The following is a 20,216-nucleotide window of genomic DNA, read 5'->3' as shown; positions in this document are numbered from 1 at the left end:
TGCTCGCTGACTGGTGAGCCGAAAATCTCTAATACTTTGTATTTATCTTCCACAAAGTAGGATAGCTTAAGGGGACAGTGATAACCACACGACCACTCAAGCTGCAGAGTGGATTGATCTAAGCGAGGACAAAACGGAACCGAAATTCGCATTCGTTTGGTGGTGCACCGTGTTGTCTGCCGAGCACCTTGCTTCGCGTACAATCGGACCGTAAACATTGCATGTCTAAATTAATTACAAGGCAAGCGAGCATCGGACGTGGCCCAATCGTATCGTAACCGAAAGCCCGCGCTGTCGAACACGACACGAGGGCTGCGGTTAAAAAGTGCAAGAAACCACAACGTGAATTTGTCAATTTTACTCGAGGTGGTGGTGTGTTGTGGAGGCAGTGGTGGAATTGGGTTTTTTTTTTCTTCAACGAATCATTTTGAATTTACCAAACCTTCAACCGGTACCTTGGTACCTGCCGTTTAGCTGTTTTTCTTGGGTAATTTTTTTCTTCATGTCATGCGAAAGCGAACTGAGGTCCGTCCTCGTGTATAGGAAAAAAATATGGTGGAAACTCGATGCCTCTTGGAAGTCAAATGAGTTTTCAGAATACTCAGGTGGCAATACTGACCGGATGATGTACGATTTTATTATTTTTTTTCTGTCATAACACCCATCATACACTTGTCATAACATGTTGTCATTTTCGAAATGTATTTTCTGGCAGAATTCATCAACATTCCGCGTACCGGTGCTGCTATTGTTCAATCGGCGACTGCCAATCTATATTTTTTGTAATTGCACATACGCGTTCCATACAGTCGTTAGAAGGGTGATTAAAAATACTTGGCGGATGACGGTTCGGTAGCGAAATGTGTTTCTCGCTTCTTTTTCAAGGACGAACTGAAATGGCGTGCCGTGAATAAGTAATGTGATTATTTGTATCGTTGTTGGATTTCCCCGAGCGATTACGAGTTGCCCATTGTCCACGTAACTTTACGTTTGTGTCGGTTTTATAGCAAACACACGCCATTTCGGAATGTGTAATAGTTTATCGTTCTTTCTAGATATAATCGATTGTTTTTAGACGTAAGCCTATGCATTACTTTAGAAGAGAAGCATGCTGTATCTGAAATGTTTTGATATATGGGGGCAAATTCTTAATTACGGTTTTCTCAAAAGGTTGAATGATTCGTTAACTTTATGAAACTTGGCTACATTATTGTTTTTCAAATTTAGCTAAATTATTCAAAGAAATCAAATATTTAGTAGCTCTTGTACCCATTTATGATTAACAACTATGTTCGAGCTCGACAAAAGCTGTCAGTCAACAACACAGACTTTGGTCAGGACTGTCATTAATAATTCAGTTCGACGTCATGAGCAGAGATTACTCGGGCATCGATATTTATCAAAAATTCGATTTTTCCACCATAGTTTTTAATATCGTACCATGAGCGGTTTCTAAAATGTTCAAAGTTGCTTTTGGTACAAGAATGAATTAAAATACTGGTACCGGGAGCGGTTATTTTGCTTACTTGCGAAGGTCCGGAGGAAAGTTACTCCCCAACGTCTGTTATTTAATGGCAAATTGATTCTCTCGCTCGATTTGCGAACCAAATGATTGATAACTTCGCTCGAGTTATTTTGTGGAATACCCGACCCGACTTGTTTCTCGTGTGCTCATCATTTGGGTGCTTTCGTACATAAGACGATTCAACTTGGAAACGATGACATGAATGACTGTTGCAAATCAGACACATGTACACTGCTTGAATTTTATGGAAAATTTTCGGTTAGGCTGATAAATGCGTACAAATCGTTTCATTACCGCATTTTATCGGTTATTTAGAAAAATTGATTTTTTGCGCTCACTTTTCACGACTTAAAAAAATGCTGGTAAAAATTATCATATTAATAAATTGTTGTAGATTTGAATTATCCAACTCCATATTCATTATAAGATTGCGTTAAGTTATATGAAACCTATTAGCATTGAAAATTTTCCCTTTCATTGAAAACGTTGCAGATTAAATTCAGTTTTTACAGAATAAAAAATGGATATGTGTTTTGCCAGACTTGTTTGGTAGGAATATGACTAACCGAACATGTGGTTAACGAAGTGTTAAGAGCCTACTCTCCTAAACAACCTTCAATATTGTTTGGTTACCCACTTGTCTAGTTTCGGCACAAAATGAAAAAAAAAAAAACCCTAATACGATTAGCTCAACATGTACTTACCACTATTACTACTATCATCTAAAGGTGTACAACTACTAGTGATGACATGTGCGCACAGGAGTCCAACCAGCAGCAGTAGCAAACTCAACTGCCGGCTGGCACCGAAATGCCATCGATGCCTTCCGTGGTTGCTGCTGCTAATGCTGCAATCCAGGCAACAGCTGCGGCAATGTGCCTCCAGCTTACTACTGCATCCGTCCGCCGATGGGTCCATTTCCTTCATCCTGTTTCATAGGATCTAATTGCTCGCTTCTTTTTGTAGCTCGAATGATGTACTGGAGCCTTGATGCCACTAACCAATATCTGTTGAAGTGAAAAAAAAATTAAATAAATTTAGAATTATTCCATTCGAAATAGGGCGTCAATCGAATTGAAACTGCTAATTTTGGTAGCACTGTTTAAAAAGAAGGTCATCAAGCGTGGAGAGTTTCCGTCCGTATCGACCACCCCCGTGAACAAAAGACCCCTCATGACGCAGTTGGATCACGAGCGGGGGGTGCTTGGCATTAGGCCCCGGTTGGTGTACCACGTAATCAACCCACTTGGTAAAACACGACTCGTACGAATTTGCAACAAATCAGCCTTGTGTGCAGTGAGGTTTAAAGCAACGATAACGATATTTGTACGTTGTGAAACGGAAGCCCTTTTGATAGTGCTACCAGTTTTTGGCAGTTTGAAACCTTGCGTATGTTTTAGCTCATTGTAACCGATTGGAAGACTATGACTATTGTTTGCTCCGCTCTGGTAGTTTTCAAGGAAGTTCAACATTTATTTCATTTGTAAGGAAAGCTTAGGGCATCTTCAGCGGTGGTCTATTTTTGAAACAACTTTATACTAGATTTACACCAGCGAAACCTGAATAGAACTAGCTAATATAGACCAATTTTTCGTTCTCCGCACCGGCGTTGTATATCTTGTTGTTTTAAACCGCTGACATCTGTCACACTGTCAACAAGTCGATACCCTATGCTATCAGTTTATGAGACTTGTTATAATAAAAAGCACTCAATATTTAACAAACGGAAATTCGATAATTTTTACGCACATTAAACGAATACTTCATATCCACGAGACTTTATGTATTTGACCCGAGCGTCAGTGACATTTCTCAGGATGGATTGGTATGATCGAAAAATTTCTGCTACAAGTACGGCTTCGGAGGATAGCGAAAAATATTTAATAGCGTAGATGTTCATCTTCCGTTTTCGTCTCATTAATCTTTCAGAATCTTGCAGTTCTTCAAACTTGCTTTCGGTTTTGAGGATATTGAAACAAGTCTGCATTTTGAACGATTTCAGTTCAGTGTCTTCGAGGAACATTTTTCTGACCTCTCAAGGTCTTCTCTAGTCCCACTACATATTTGTCATCCTGGTGGTTGATGGTTGCAAACCAAGTAGTTGAACCTACGGTTGGTCTTCCAGAATTCCCTCTTTTGCTGGCCGGTTTCCTTGAGGCCAAAAGCGACAAACCTGTTCATTTTATTCTTCAGAAAAGCCACAAAAATGAATTGTGAATTGTCATAAATATCTTTTTTTTATTTATTCCTCAACATTTGCAAAACGTTCATATGGAAATAGCTAAAAATGAGGTATTCAATTAAAATATAACATTTCATCCACCTATTGGTAACGTACAAAGGATTTTAGAACGATCTATTTCTTGTTCCAAAAAGTGACGAAAATAGACCAAAACGTATACCAGTTTCAAATTTTTTCAATTTAGATCTGGTATAAAACAACATTTACACCAACGGTGCAGCAGTGAATTTGAGTTTGTTCCAAAAAAAATAGATCAAAACAACGATTTGGACCACCGCTGAAGATCCCCTTAGTGTGTAGTGTGATAGCTTCGATGGGATTTCCTGCAGGGGTGCTGCGAATATTGTCAGTTGTTGTGATGATTTTTACCTTACCACGTAATTACATTTCGGTTAATGTTCATGCCCCAATCGAAGTTAGGACTTTGAATATCCTTGAAAAACATAAAAATTTGATATATTTCTATTACAAAAAAAAAAAAAAACGAATGAAAAAAAAGCATAATAAGTAATACTTTGAATGAATAACTGGCTTTGACGTTACTCTTATCACTTCAAAGGAGATGTTTATACTTAAAATCACAAGAGTTGTGGGAAAGCCACGACCTGAAGGTTGTCGTAGAAATGCTAAACAACATTTTAATCATTTTTTTGGTTATGATAAAACTTTTTTGACTCTAAGGTTTCAATGTTACTTGAGATGATGGGGGCAAATTAATTACTGAAAATCTTTTCTTTTTCGCTTAAGCTTGAGGAAAGGGGTAAGAATTCAAAACAACCTCTTGGAAAAAATGTTTAATCTCTAATACATGCCTACAAAATATGTCCGAAGGTGCACAAATAGATGCGGTTTATACGGACTTGAAAGCAGCATTTGATCGCGTTGACCACAAAATCCTGCTTGCTACGATGGAAAAAATAGGAGCAGCTTCAGCTATCGTACAATGGTTAAGGTCCTATTTAGTAGATAGAACGTTATGCGTAAGGATTGGATCACAGCAATCTGCATGTTTCTCGAATTTATCGGGTGTCCCGCAAGGCAGAATTTGGGACCACTGCTTTTTTCGTTATATATAAATGACGCATTAATATCACAGACTGTAAAGAGCTCCAGCGACTAGTCGACATTTTTCACAACTTAAAAACAGTTCTAACAACTTACTAACAGTTAGTATCCAGAAACATTGTGTAATCTCATTCAATAAAAAAAAAATGACCCGATACTGTACAGCTATAGCATGTTTGGTCGAACTTTGAGTTGATCAGGTTCGAAATTTGGGTGTTACACTGGATGCAGCGCTATCGTTTAAACCGTACTATAATGAAATTACATTGAAGGCAAATCGACAACTTGGATTTATCTTCAAGATAGCATCGGAATTTCGTGACCCACTGTGTCTTCGTTCGTTGTTTTACTCTCTGGTACGATTAGTTCTGGAAATTAATTGTGTAGTGTGGAGTCCTTACAACGCAAACTGGATTGCAAGAATAGAATCCGTGCAGCGGAAATTTGTACGCTATGCCTTACGTTTTCTCCCGTGACGAGATCCGCAACAGTTACTGGCGTATGCTAGTCACTGCCAACTTGTATGGAAACACTGCAGCAAAGACGGTTCGAGTCACAGACTGTATTTATTTTCGAAATTTTAATTGGTGAAACTGATGCCCCGAGAAAGCAATATAACCCATGTCGGCCTGAGGTTTGGAACGACAAGCGATTTCTCCTTTCGATTTCGGATGGAAATATATAGCAGAAGATGCAGCGCACTGTCTGTTGTGCACTGGTTTCTTACGCTGTCGCGCGTTGCATATTGCAACTGTGCGGCTGGAGGACAACAAAATTCTGTTCGTGGATTGGAGTTCGAATTGCTGATGTAAAGTTGAGTCAACTGTCTTTGTTGGAGCGTTCTAACATTTTGAATGTGTAGTGTAATAAATATATTTTGAAATTTTGTGCAAACAAAGAAAAAAAATTGACGGGCTTACAAAATTAAATATGTAGAATACGGCAGCAGGTATGGAACAAACACAATGCGGCGCAAATAAATTTCAACAGTCAGATTGCATGCAATTGAAAATAACAATTCACTTACAATGTTAACGCTAAGCACCTTTTGAGAAAATATTACATCTTTAATCATTCATTTGTATTGTCCTGAAAAGGACAGTTAATTGTTTAATTCACATCGGATGTGATGCTGATCGCACATCTGTGATACCCAGAGAGAGAGAGAGACAGAAGAGAGGCAAAGTGGAAAGCTGTTTTCACATTGAAAACTAGATCGTGCTTGGGAGAGCAAGCATTAAACTACCAATCAGAGGTCGAAATTGGTGTTTTAACAAAGGCTTGACAATTCTCAATAGTACAATAGCTCGCATAAACGAATTGCCATTTTCTTCATTTGAGTGGATGCGTAAAACCGAATGTTGGGAGAAATTTGGATCTAGAGTTCGATAGCAATATTTCATAGAAAAACATTTTGCTACCTTTTGCCTTCTAGGTTGTTACATATGTATGTACTTTCCAATTTATTGTGCAAATAGACGTAATTACTTTTAGCTTGATCCAAAAACATCGAAGATCGATTGATTGGTTCAAAAGATGAGAGTAAATAAGTAAAATAAAATCGAAAAAAAAAATTTCTTCTGGCTACCCTATTTTGGAACTGGTCATCCAAAGTTTTTTTTGTGCTCAAAGTTTCAAGGTTTATTCTTCATCGTAAAGAATCGGACCTGTGTTTTTATTGGGTTTTATTGAGTAACAATTTTAGAAATAGGGTGGCCAGAAAAAAAGCTTTATTCGTTATATTTTATTTTCGAAAATTCATAATTTTTGAACGAGTTGATCGATTTTCGATGTTTTTTTATCCAATTAAAGGTAATTATTTCTAATTTATTAGAAAAATGCCGAAAAATTAAATTTTTGTGCCTTTGAATGCAAACATTATTAAAATGTATTTACTCAAATACAAAAGCTTTTTGATTTCATCAACAGTCGTTGTTGTCACCACTCGCCAAATTTAGGCTCGATTATCTCACATTTTTTTAGTTTTTATCGCGCTTTTTAAAAAAAAATCTAAATCAAGAATAATTTACTTCCAGTCGAAGAAAGTGTATTTGAAACATCATTTTCACTTGTGCCTAGGGTGGTCGGTATAACCGACTTTTTGAAAAACCGGTATTTCGGTATTCATAAAAATAAAAACCGGTATTTTTATTTTTTCGGGTTAATACAAACCAGGGGTGACTCGTGGACTTTGAACCTACTTTTTCAACTTCAAAATTCTTAAAATCATAGTTTGGAGAAGTTATAATGATTGTCCGCGAAAACACGCAAGTCATTCTCTCTGTACTTTTGGAAAATAAAACTGAAAAATAATTTAAGATATAGGGTGTCGAACGTTTCCGGCAATAGTTTCCTTCGGCCGGTTTTCTGCCGCAGTCTTATGAAAAAACCTGCTGAAGTAAACCACTGCCGAAAACGTGACATTTTTTTGCTAAGCGTCCCAGGTTGCATCTATGTATGGACGTGTCGCTGCATAATTATGTTTTTGCATTTATGAGTACCTATGCTTCATTAGGGTCCAGTTTTTGTTTTTGGAAGATTTGGACCTCTGCGACCATTGTTTTGGTCTCTTGTGGTATATGTTCTACATACAACACTGGATAAATTTAACAGTGTTTGAAAAACTTAAATGGATGAACCTAGTGATATGATTACGAAGAACATAATTTCGAAACTCATATTAACAAAAAAACATGCAGATTTTTGTTTTAATTTTCATTCACATCGCAAAACTTAGTTTCAAATTAGTCAATAACTTAAAAATACTTACTAACAATATTTGAAACTGTTGAGAATGTTGTTGAATGAGGAAAAAAAAGAAATGAAAAGAAATGACGATCAGACCAGAATTTACTTTTTACGAATCCGAAGGAATCGAAGGTGAATACTTCTTTATTCTGTTCGATGCTCTTTGAACAGTTCATTTAAATTATTTGTTATTATAATTATTTCATTAATTTTAGCTCCTGATAAAGAAACGAAAAATGTGGCATATGAACAAGTTTGTAACTGAAATAGAAATAAATTTGAAATGAGAGGTTGGTCAAAAATATATAAAAATATAGAAAATTATAGAAAAAGTAGAAATTTTAACACGAGCAAATCCGGGAATTCAGTTAGTTAGTTAGGGCGACGAAGCTTCGACCATGCTACAGCTATTTAAATTTCCATAAATTCCTAATCTAAATTTATATTAATTTTTTTTTTTAGTTTTACTTTTAAATAGCACAAAATGAATAATGGTGCTTATTACGGGAGTCACTTCACGGTGAAATCAGAGTGAAGTGAATGAAGTCCTATTACGGGACTCACGCATGTGAGAAAAATGTCGCTAAGTGACATCTGCCGTGGAATCTGGGTTATTATGAGTGTCATATAAGTGAAGTGAAAACGGAAAAAGCGACGTTTCGCGTGGAATTATTTCACGACCATTTTGAACGGTGAAATGATTTCACGAATATAGGGAAGTTTAAAAATCGATTGATTTGTGATCTAGCGGTAATATGTATGGGATTTATTTTGCAGTAACAAGGCGAATCTTTTTTTTTCTTGATAAAATCGGCTCTCTGGGACTTACACATTTTTGAGTTGCGGCCAATGGAACGTAAGGAAAAAATTGACCTTCGAATTTCGTTTAGCGGTAGGGCTCAAAAGATTCCTCTTGTCGAAAAATGTCCTCATACAAAACTTCAGCTCAATCAACTTTCCGGGACTTAGAAATTTTTGAGCTGGGAAACTCGCTCATTTCACTTGTCCTATTCTCGTTTTCACTTCACTGCCAATCTCACTGCACGGAGGTGATTTTTGTCACCTCACTTGAGTTGGAATCGGGAATAGGTCTAAAAAAGTGAAGTGAGCGTGAGAGTGAAATATATTTCTCCGTGAAGTGACTCCCGTAATAAGTACCAATGACTTGCGTTTTTTCGCTGACAAGATTGTGATTACTGCCTAGTTTGATTTTCATAATTTGTAGTTAAACTGGTAGGTTCAAAACCCACGAGTTGCCTCTGTGAGTATGAGTGTTTAAAGAGATTAGCTGTTCTACTTGAAAAATAAATGTTTTGCTTTATTGATATGAAGTTTTTTGACATATTATCGATACACATAAACACATCGTCTGAATCCATGCAAAACAAGCAAAAAGATAACAAAAATTGATAAATAGGTAAGGGTAAATTAATATTCAATGTAGCTTCTGCCCAAATGTATTTATTATATACATCGTCATGTGATTTGTAACGCCTACAAAAGTGGGTAGCAATCCTTAGCCTTACAATGATTTATGATTTCTCTGAGAAGTTTTTTTTAATTTAAAGAAAAATACCGAAAATACCGGTTTTTGCGCCTCTACAACACCGGTATTTCGGTATTGAAGAAAATATCGGTTTTACCGGTTTTGGTTTTACCGGTAAACCACCCTACTTGTGCCTTGTGTTCTTAGTGCATATATATGGTTTAGGGACTCAATTATATTGCTCATTTTGTTTGATAGAACAAAAATTGTCATATGAAATTGAATCGTTTATATTAATTTAAACATTCCATTCTTTTGAAATTCATCACATTAGAGTGTTCTTCGCATCGTTCCCATGTTGTTTTGCTTGCCTAAAACAGAGACAAATATATAAAGCATTCAAAAATATTTGCAATCAAACCTGAAAAGTGATTTTACTTTTTGTTGCAAGTTCATCATTACGTAAGTTGAAATCCTACCCGAAGATGGAATAAACTCATTTTTTCTAACCGAGACATCAGCCTCTTCAAACAACTGATCCGTGTTTATACACGTTATCGAAAATTGTTAATCCGCTTTCGTGTCCTTGCTCGTTACATGTGTTTGTGTTATAATCAGGGTGGCCAGCAAACCGGGAAAACCGGGAAAAAGCCGGGAATTCGAAAATGAGCCGGGAAAACCGGGAAAAAGCCGGGAATTTCAATACTAAACCGGGAAATTTATCATGTTTATTTTAAACATTATTTTTTATTTACTACATGCTTGGGATCTGTTGTATTAGTTCAACGCGCTTTACATTTTCTGCTATCTCACAAAAACTGGAAGACTCAAGGAACCATTTAGTTGGTCTCGGGGTAAGATGCTGGAGTAACAAGCCAGTCGTCATATGTTAGAATCTCGGCTAAAAGAAACGACCGTTAGAGTCAATAGGATCCTAGCGCTAGCCTCGCAATTATTCTGTACTCTAACAGCTTGTTTTTCTCTAATTTGTCTTCCTTCTCATTCGCACTGATTAGGGCTTCAACAGCAAGAGGCCATAAAACATCAAAACAATCACCACTTTACAGGATCAGCGTCTAATGTCTTTTATGTCTGCGTTTGTTTCAAAGTTATGTACCGAATTATTCATAATTGATGTTAAAATATTCTTTAAAAAGAAACAAGATTTGAATCTTACGTTACGAATCGCCAACAAAAACCTACAAAGCCCAGGGAAGGTTAAAACTTCGAATTCCTAGAAAATATTTTAAAGCGCGGAGAAGTCAAGAATGATTCCAATCAGGCTTTATATGTTAACTTAAAATTGGCAAAAAGTAAACTATGATAAAAAATATCTAAAACCTAAAACAAGTAACGCCTCCACCAGTGACTGGATCTGGGTTCGAATCCCAACGCCATGCGTGTCGATGGTTGTGTGTTACGTTATCCACACACAATCAACCAAAACTGATCTAGATTCAATCCTCCGGAGATTTTCTGAGGCGAAAAATCTCTGGGTTCTACTATCGCATGGGAAAGTGAAGCCGTGGGCGCCGGTCCGTTAATCAACGGGTCGTTAGTTAAGATTCTAGTTGGAGTCGCCTCCCCGGGTGTCAGGGATTGACACAATAGTGGCGGAAAGAGACGGACGGAATATAAGCAAAAATAAAAAAATCGTAGCCTAACCCATTCCCGGGGGGGTGATACCATAAAAAATTATTAAATTATTATTATTATTATTAAATTATTCGCCTAAAATAAACCTGGAACAATATCACGTAAGGACAACAATGATATCAAATTAGTCCTTTCTATATTGACGAGGCAATAACTGAGCCTCAAGAGATCTTCAAGAAAACGGAAAGAAATATTTTAAACGACAGAAATACACACACAATTGTTTGTAATTCAGCTCACAATTGTCATGAAACGTTTACAGAGACTAGAAAAGGATAAAAAATATGTTCAAATGTTTCTAAAGCTTTTTGATAAAAGTCAGCAATCAGATTTTAATTTAAAGTCAGAAATGCACCAAAAAACATTAGAATATCAATTATATTATAAAAGTAATAAATTCAATTTTTTAAATAGATTTTTGTTGAAAATTCTGAAATTTAGAACGCGGATTCAGAAAACACAAAACAAGCTTCTTATTTAGAAGTAGCAATAAAATAAAAAAGCAGAAACCAGCTCTACAAAACGCCACAAATCTCTACTAGATAGTGCAGAAAGTTACAAATATCGCTTTAGTTAACCAGTTTAACTGAACCAGTAAATAGTAACGTAGGTCTTAAATGACAGAAAATTGTTCCAAAAAACGGTTCAGAAAAAATTAAAAATTTATTTGAAAATATTCTGAAACATGAAGCACAAATTGATTCTAAATTATATCTTGATTAGCTGAGTAAAATAATGAAAATTTTTAGAGAATGACATTTTCTGCGCGTTACGTGTTTCGAAAAGCCCCAAGTGTGCCCTTTCTACTAGACACAAGATAATACCAGATAATACCTCGTTTGAGATTTCCACAAAAAGCCGAGTTACATTCCTCAGTCATGAAAAGTCGAAAAATCAACAGCAAGTAGATGTTGGCCGAAGTAGTTAGCCCTTTTAAAGTTTTGAAATGAAATAATAATATTAAAAACAAAATTCTCTCACAAATTTATTTTGTCAAAGAATAAACGTGATTGAACTTAAATATTTTGCGTTTTAAAACCGGAAAAAACATCAATTTCTAACCGGGAAAACCGGGAATTTGAAATTGGAAATCTGCTGGCCACCCTGTATAATTTTGTGAACTATGAATCGTAAAAAGCGATTTTCAACTTCCCTTGAGGAAAGCTAAGTCCAAAGGCCGAAACGTCGAACATAAAACATAGGAGCGTTTTGATCCACCATTAAAACTTAAAATTGAATTTAACCTTACAGTCGTATTTCAATTTGTAATTTGTCATGAGTTGTAATATTTTTGTCCAACCTTTTTGAAATTTATACAAAAGTATTGGAGCAGAAATTACGTATTATTTGAGAAGCTGGAAAAGAAGATCAATTATGGAAATCGTTTTGTTCTTGTGGTTTTTGGAGCAACGTGAACTCTGTAACAGAGTTTCATGAAAGCTTATTATCAATCAAGCTTATTATGCAAGCAAAAATATTTGCAACTGATTTCAACATACCAAACACCTTTAAATTCAACGACACATGGTGCTTCAAATTTAGAGGTAGGTTTAGGGACGTTGCGATATCATTGAGCATCGATACTTGAAATTGATACTGGTATCGAAAGCGAGTGCTGATACCCCGATTTTATCGCGAAAAATGTATCGATACTGCAAAGTATCGCTGTTCGATATCAGGCTCATAGGAAGTAATACTCATATTGCTATTTGTGCACATTCATTGCGCGCGATATTAATAATAGGATTGTTTAATTTAATTAAACCTTTCGTTTTTATCTAATGAACTAAAACCAGATAGCTTCTGTAAATATTTCGTCGATTATGCTCTTCAAAAACATCCAAACCCTTCTGATCCGTAGAGCTATTATCATAACACGTATCCCATAATTATAGTCGACTTAAATACGAATTTAAAAAATATATTTTCTTAATTTTTCCTGTAATGAGTTGAAATTATGGTGCTTATCGATTATTTTCGCCATGTATTTCTTGCAATAAGCTTGGGGATACATTCGATTTTTTTCTACCAAATGATTGGTTCTCTTGTCTTGGTTTTGCCCTAGAGCTCAACTTCAAAAACATGAGGGATTATAGCTTTTTAATCGTTCCTTTTGGTGCTCCTTGCCAGCTCGCATGTGTGTTAAAAGGCCACAGAATTCGTCGTTTCTGAGTTTGCTTACAGGAATACTTCATTCAAACCTCTGAAGACTTTGAGCTAGCTAAGGGCTTTAAACTTCGCTGAAACGGATAAAATGCTCTCTTTTTATTTCAGTTTGAGCTCTAATGAAATACTGTGGCTAGGGGCACCAAAATTTACTATAACGGTTGAAAAGTTATCTTGACAAGGAACGTACATATATCTGAGTTACAGATTTTGTTAACCAATTTAATATTTTTCAAGTCGCTAATCGTTAATAAATTCGCACAGTTTCCCCTGAAGGTGCCACTGATTAATGACGAAACGTCGGATAATATGAAATAAGTTGCTCTACTTTTTTGAGACTGCACAGACGGAAATACACTCAACGCACTTCAACCACTTTACTATAATAATTGTTTGAAAAAAAAAAAAATGATGATCTCATAACCCAGCGCTTCTCAACCTTTTTTTCTCCGCGTACCCCTTGTCGATATTTTTCATATCGATTGTACCCCCTGGTTTGAAATGTTCTCGCAGCGTGGGAGAGAGTAGTGGTAAATCATGTTGTGTGTAGTCTAGTTAAGGTTGCAAATTGAACTATGATTTATTTGATTGCTATAGTCATGTTTTAGGAGCAAGAAGAACAACAAAATAAATATTATAAAGAAAAATTGCTTTGTCCGCCATTACTGATTTTTCTTTCGCGTACCCCCTGAAGGCTTTCGAGTACCCCCAGGGATACGCGTACCCCAGGTTGAGAACCGCTGTCATAACCAGAGTAATTTTTTCTCTATACGTCGAGATGAACGAAATCCGGTCGATTGTATTTAATAAATTTTCAGGCTTATGAAATTATCCATTATATCGTTTCCATTCGCGATTTTTTGGCATGCGACCCTGCTGAAATAGGACGTTATTCTATGTCAAATACCATGGAACGGGGTGAAATTGATCAATTTTTATAATAATTTCCAATTAACTAGCTTTATGTACATTTTTTTCCGAAATAGTATAATTTTAAAACAAGTACTGGTATGTGCTCCAGTAAACCTCTATGGCTATTGGTGAAATTTCTATCGTCTACTTCATGAAAGAAATTCGATAATTCTAGAAGGTACTATGAGGTAAATTGGGGTGAAATTGATCACCATTGAAATCCATACATTCTTTTGGCAATGTGCTTTTTTCGATATGCTAAAGATAAATGATGATTTCTGTACTGAAAAATATCATTTACAGTTTGGAAACGAAAACAATGATATTTCAGGTTAAAATTTGTTTATTTTGGTTCACGAGCTGCTTGTTGCTAAATTTGCTCTTATTTGATCGTCGTTAGACCGATTTCAATTCGGTTTGTTGCAAAAACTCAAAAACTAGCTCTGAAATTAAAATCTTTGTGGTTTCCTACGAATTCATCAGTATTTTTTTTAATGGTATGGAATGATCATTGTTGAAAATTACATTTTTTGAGCTTTTATCAAACTTTACTCACTTCTTCAAATTTAACGTAATTAACCCTAAACTAAGAGGTAACGTTCTGGAAGGTGACGAGCAAAAAAAAGCCGCCTAAGGACTAGGGGGACCCCTTGAATCGGGAGGCCCGGGGCATTTGCCCCCTTTGCCCTCCTCAAATCCGGGCCTGACTTTAAGTAAATTCAATATTTTTTTTTGTTATTTGAAAACTTGTTTGATTGAGTTTTGACTAAGTTAGAAGAATTTTTCGAAAATATGAAAAATTGCACAGGGCATGCAAGGGTTAACTTTGACAGGTATGTGAATCATGCAAAAGTTGCGTTTAAGGACACGTTAACATTGCGTAGAGTTGTAGGAGCAATATTTTTTGATTAGTATTTTTTATCACGAATTTTCAGGTGATCAATTTCACCCCACTGATCAATTTCATCCCATTCCACGGCCAGTACACAGTTATTCTGTCTTTTATTTTGGAAAATTTCCTTTCAAGCTCGTGGTGAGAATCTGGACTGAAACGCTCTTTGCCAAGTCTGTACACAGCTACTCAATAATATAATTGAATTTTTCCTGGAAGGACCTTTATTATCATGTGTAAAAGTTTCGTAGAGGCACCAGGTATAAACTCGAGATGTCTAGAGCTATATTGGGATTCATCATTTCATTATCCCCAATCTTCCCTTTCCCCCATTCCTACCCATTCTTCTACATGCGACTCAAACAGCAACAGACTATCGCAGACCTCGAGGCTCGAGTCATTTAGAATCGCGAATCACTGGGTAATCTACAGCAACACTCCTGGTGATCGTTTCTGTAATCTCGTGCAGATATTTGTTTTGAAATTTTTTTTTCCAGAAATAAACGTTTCTCTTTAATCCGTTTTGTTTTCGAAACAAATATAGATCGTTTCTATTTAATACCCTTTTAATACATTTTTCGTATGTTAGACGAATTCCAATGTATACAGAACAGATTTCTTGGTTCCGGACCTGGGCATCTTACTTTTGAAGTCAAAAGATTGATTTTATCGCTTTTATCGCTATTCATCCACAGGCAGTGCAGCTGCCATTTGGTTGCGCCATACTTTGATGTGTTTCTGCACCTTACGAAGAAGGTACATCATAGACCAGCAGGAATACTGAGAAAGTTGATGGTATTTTTTTCCACCCTGTATACACTGACTCTCGTACCTTAAAGAGGCTTTTACGATCAATAAATTCAATCAAACAACATCATGTTTTGAGTGTATTATTCTAGTATAAATTGAGTTAACGCAATTTAATTCAACAGTCTAAATACTCTTACACAAATTCATCGATGGTTGAAACAGCAAACACCGCAAGGGTGTTTTGCAATTCTCGAAAAAACACAAAAAGCTAATGCTTCGCCGTACCACCTGTACCACCAGCCTACCGGCGGCCATATTGGCCGCGTCAATTCGTTGCGCCCGCCCCATTGCATAACCGCTGTTCATCACTGTTATATTTGTTTGTTGTGGTCGAAACTGACGCGGTTGAAATAAAAAAGCAACGAAACAAAATAAAACATAAACCCGACCAAGCTGCGGTTCGAGCATTTCGTGAGCTTGCCCCTTGCTGAAAAACTATGCGCGCTGCTAGCCTGGTCAGTCCGAGTTTGACGCAACAATGTATAGCAAAAGAAGTAACAACACTGATAATCGACCCGCCCGGAGTTGCTTACGTGCACGCAATTAATGGTGCATTTTGACCGGCGTTGATGAACAGCCAGGAGCGCGAATTTAGCAACCCCGGCCAAGTGTAAAACATGGTTCGTTGCGCAGTAGGGAATCGCTGGGCATCGAACAATAATCGAGCAATCCATCAATAACACTGGTCAACGCAGATGCACTCCAAAAGCTCAAACCGGAAAAAATGAAATGAAAGATTACAGCTATTCAACCATTCCTGTGAATTTATGTATCCCTAGCCACTAACTTGTTTTTAGAGACTTAAATGAGTTTTCTCGTAAACATAACGTTAAAGCGACGAACCCGGTCAACAATTTCTATACGACACTCTCACGTAAGTTGACGTGGTTTGGTAATGACTAGGGGCACCAAAATTCATAGGAATAGTTAAATTCAGGGCAATACGAGAGAAGATGTTTGTTCGCATTAAACAGGTTATAAACTCATGACAGCAGGATATGAGCTATTCCCGTTGAGACCGGACGTGAAAATGTTAAACACCTAAAAAAAGATGTACAATGAAGTTTTTACGACCTGACAGAGAGATTTTTTTTATAATATTATTATGAACTGTTCAAAATATTCCACTTTACACGAAAGACACCAAATAAAGTTATGCATTTCAACGATTTTCTAGTTTTCACTACGTAAGTAATGTTTTCCATTTCACCCGACTTGTACGAATCAGTTGGAGGGAATCCCATTGACTATCGAACGTGTTCTTTAGAACGAAGAAATAGACGGTTAAACATGGGTGCGTGATCATCATCATTTCTCCGATTTCATATTTATTTTTCAACATTCGGACTTCACATTGACTGACCCATCGACCCACGGTTTATTTTTTCTGCTCGCAAGACTAAACAACCCTCCATTGTAGTTGAACCTGGCTAAATGAATTCTTCTCAGATTTAAATAATGATCAGCATACAGATACCAGGAAACTCAACGAGGCTGTTCTCGTTCGGTTATCAGAATCCCGAATTTACACGAATTGTTTCACTTCAATCCACACTGCCTACCGGGTTAAACTTTTCACAGCATATTACTAGTCAGTGTTGTAGGGACTGAAACACTTTCGGCACCCACACAATATCAAACGTTGGATGTCGTGATTGGACCTTTGGGGGTTGTTATTTTTACTCTCCGTTCAGATATTTGCATGAATATAACATGTTCGACGCTATATACTGTCGTTACAAACTGATTATAAGTTGCTAACCCGTTGGAATTAAATTCACGAGATATTTTAGTGAGTACGAGGGTATTTATCCGAGAATGCTTTCTGGGAAAAATTACTAGCAGCGGTGGTATGGTTGATTCGGAGAAACAACGGCTACAGTTTACGCTTCTATCAGCATAGGCTCCACTTTACCAAAATATATTTTTGCAGGTGAATAATTCATGACTCTGCAGCATCAATATTGTTCCTAGGTCGTCCTCTGGTGCGATATCAGTTCATGCTGTGTAGTCTTGTTCTCGAAACAGTGTTTCGGAATATTCAAACATGATAATTGGATGCTTCGTCGTACAAGTTATACTGTATAACGAAAATTCTGAGCCGTGCCATTATTACGAAATGTAGCTGTTTGAGAAATAAACCAGTTTTTAATTAGTCCTTAAGTTGAGTTTGTTATAAACACTAACTGGTTCATACCGTTCATAATTTAATGTTTTTTCACACATTAAAATTTCTTTTTCTCAGAAGTTCGAGGTAAAATATTATATTAATTATATTCCTAAATACTTGTATCTGCGGACACATAGCATGTGTCAGTACAGCTTTTAAGAATATTCTTGAATATTTTTTTTATATGTACAACACTTTCATTGCAGTCTCTTGATATTCTTATTACCATCATTCAGGCAACATACTATTGGCAATTTAAAATTTACTGTACAATCACTGAGCTAAACTCAGTCAGAAGCCAAAGCACAGGCTAAGTCAAGGCTGATTCCGTGGCAAATTTATTTTTTTTTATTGGAATGGTTCGAGTGGTACGGTGATAGTTTCCTAACATATGCATTTTATTTCAATTGTTTGAATTGTACATTTAGCTTTTCCCATTTCTAATGCAGGAAAATTTTTCTATTAAGTAAATAGTTCGTCCTGTTTGCTGGGCTGATTTTTCAAGCACTGGGTACCACGGTCAGCAATTCGTTGCTGACCCCGCTGCAGCAGCTCCCTCCGCTCTACAACACAGGTGCGAAATTTTTCCATCCGATTAGCAAAACTATCGGACGCATCACCGATTACACCAGAAAACTTCTTCATTCCATCGCTGAGCTTCTTCACCGTATTGCTTGTCTAGAGACGGAAGAAACCCATTTTCGTATAATTACCCGCTTGCGAACAGCAATAAAACCTTACCAAATTCCCCACGCAGACGGCAACATTCGTCCCATTAGCGCCACGCTTAAAGCAGCCGTCCAGTTTTAGAAAGGGCTTTTCCAGCTGCTTCCGCTCATTTGCCACCCACTGGGCATGTTGTGTCAACTGCCGATCCGTAAATCGTTTACAAGCCGCCAGATTTTCGTTGAGCTTCGATGTGTACTGCTCAAGATTCGTCTGTATACCTTGCAGACACTGGTTTGTGTCCGGCAAGCAGACATCCTTGTACTGGACAAAGTGATTGGAGAAAAAATCTCTAATTTTTTTATTTTGTTCATCAACAACCGTCTTGACGTTTTGCATTATTTCTTGGCAGCGCTTTTTAAACAATCCCGCCCATTGCTTACCGTACACTTGGAGCGGCTCTCGGTAAGAACGAATAATTTGTTTTAATACATCGCTCATTTCGGAAAACCTTGAAAGCTTGAACGCATTTGCTAACTGCTGAAGCACGTTGGCAAAGTTGGGCAACTGTGGAGCTTCGGGCATTTTTTGTAATAGACTTCCAAACTTCTTCAACGGACCGGTATCAGGACTCAAGACGATCGGGTCTTGCGGAACGATGTCGTTTATGCAAGTGTTAGCACCATTTTCCCCATCATTCACCAGGGTATCATCATAGCTGTCTTCAGCCGGTGTCGCGGAGATTTCCATCGTCATTCCCTGCAGAAAATAATTTACCAATAATAGAACATTTCAACACGAGTTGCGACCACAACATACATCGAATATATCTCTCGCCGCCCAAACCACACTCCAGAACGGAAGCAACACTAACAGCACGGAAATTGCTTCGTTTCTCATTTCCGATTGCGTGGGGCTTGACTCCTCGCAGCTAACTGAACGCTGTGAGCCATCCGCAATCACACTTCTATCAATTATCAACTAACAACTTCATGATGTGTAAACTCTGCAAGCGTTGACAGGCAGAGTTTGCACATCATCAACATCAATTGTGTCCTATTTATTCAACTGGAATTTATTTTATGCAAACGATAACTTAATTATCCATGATACAAGCTTGTCCCTGTCAGCAGCAGCAGTTGCATGCGGGCACGTTTGATTGATTTTGCACAATCGACCAGAAACAACCGATAATAAGCGCTTTCTCCCCTGCTTTTGTTCATCTCTCTCCGTCATTACTTTGTACGCCAACGCATAGTGGAGTGGCTTCGCGGGAATGCTGGCTTTGTTTCAATTGAGAAAAGGTTCTGTTCAAGTTTAATGCGGTGAGAGTTTTTTTGTGTTTTTTTTTCAAGCTTCTCTTCGAAGAAATATTAGATGTTGTAAAGTGTTATTTTTTCATCAACCCGTTCCCCGCGGATGATGTCATCTGGCTTCACTTGACATTTAAATTTTGAATACAGTTTAACAATCGCATTTAAAATTTTCAATGATGAGACTGTTTAAATTGGTTAGAGAACAAGGCGATCTTCAAAATGCAATACAAGTTGTGCCAATTTGGCATGTATTTGGTGAGCAATAACAATTTGAAGGTTATTTTTCGAAGTAAAAAAACTTTTTTCAATGGAGACGCATGGTGGTTATGGTAAATATTAAATAAGGCTGATACAAATTTCGAATTTTTTTCTATGTTCAAGGTTATCAAAGTTAGCAAAGGAGGTGGCAAAAAATAAATAACACCGAGACGGAAAAAAAGAAATATCTTTGATCTAAGTTTGTGTGCAAGTTATGACGTTTGTAACTTGCACTCAAATAAATGTTGAAAAATAACACTTTATTATTATTAGGATTTATTTCGCTTGCCTTTCGACGACACTC

The 20,216-nt window shown here is 36.9% G+C and overlaps 2 protein-coding genes across 5 annotated transcripts in view; both read right to left on the bottom strand.

Annotated features, from left to right (window-relative positions):
- LOC129725322 (uncharacterized) overlaps positions 1 to 20,216 on the bottom strand; it is a 201,751-nt gene that overhangs the window by 63,128 nt on the left and 118,407 nt on the right. For all 4 annotated transcript variants that reach the window (XM_055681006.1, XM_055680991.1, XM_055681011.1 and 1 more), the window contains one exon: positions 2,230 to 2,532. In XM_055681006.1, coding sequence (XP_055536981.1) covers positions 2,230 to 2,452 — 223 coding nt within the window. In that variant the 5' untranslated portion in view covers positions 2,453 to 2,532. The remainder of the gene's footprint in view (positions 1 to 2,229; positions 2,533 to 20,216) is intronic.
- Positions 17,479 to 19,308, bottom strand: LOC129725339 (uncharacterized). The gene is made up of 3 exons (XM_055681022.1): positions 19,158 to 19,308; positions 18,414 to 19,097; positions 17,479 to 18,350 (listed from the first exon to the last, which is right to left on the bottom strand). Exons 1-3 carry the CDS (start codon positions 19,236 to 19,238, stop codon positions 18,135 to 18,137), a joined length of 981 nt encoding a protein of 326 aa, XP_055536997.1. The 5' UTR covers positions 19,239 to 19,308; the 3' UTR covers positions 17,479 to 18,134.

The sequence above is a fragment of the Wyeomyia smithii genome, chromosome 1 (assembly GCF_029784165.1).
Source record: "Wyeomyia smithii strain HCP4-BCI-WySm-NY-G18 chromosome 1, ASM2978416v1, whole genome shotgun sequence".
Lineage (NCBI taxonomy): Eukaryota > Metazoa > Arthropoda > Insecta > Diptera > Culicidae > Wyeomyia > Wyeomyia smithii.
Note: the sequence above shows the minus strand (reverse complement) of the source record. Positions and strands in the feature narration are given on the sequence as shown.

What these genes read in the sequence shown, in the direction of transcription:
- LOC129725339 (XM_055681022.1), bottom strand. Translation starts at nt 19,238, where the DNA reads ATGAGAAACGAAGCAATTTCCGTGCTGTTAGTGTTGCTTCCGTTCTGG. An exon ending in CGGCGAGAGATATATTCGAT is followed by an intron (nt 19,098 to 19,157) that starts GTATGTTGTGGT and finishes TATTTTCTGCAG; the next exon opens with GGAATGACGATGGAAATCTC. An exon ending in CCGTCTGCGTGGGGAATTTG is followed by an intron (nt 18,351 to 18,413) that starts GTAAGGTTTTAT and finishes TTCCGTCTCTAG; the next exon opens with ACAAGCAATACGGTGAAGAA.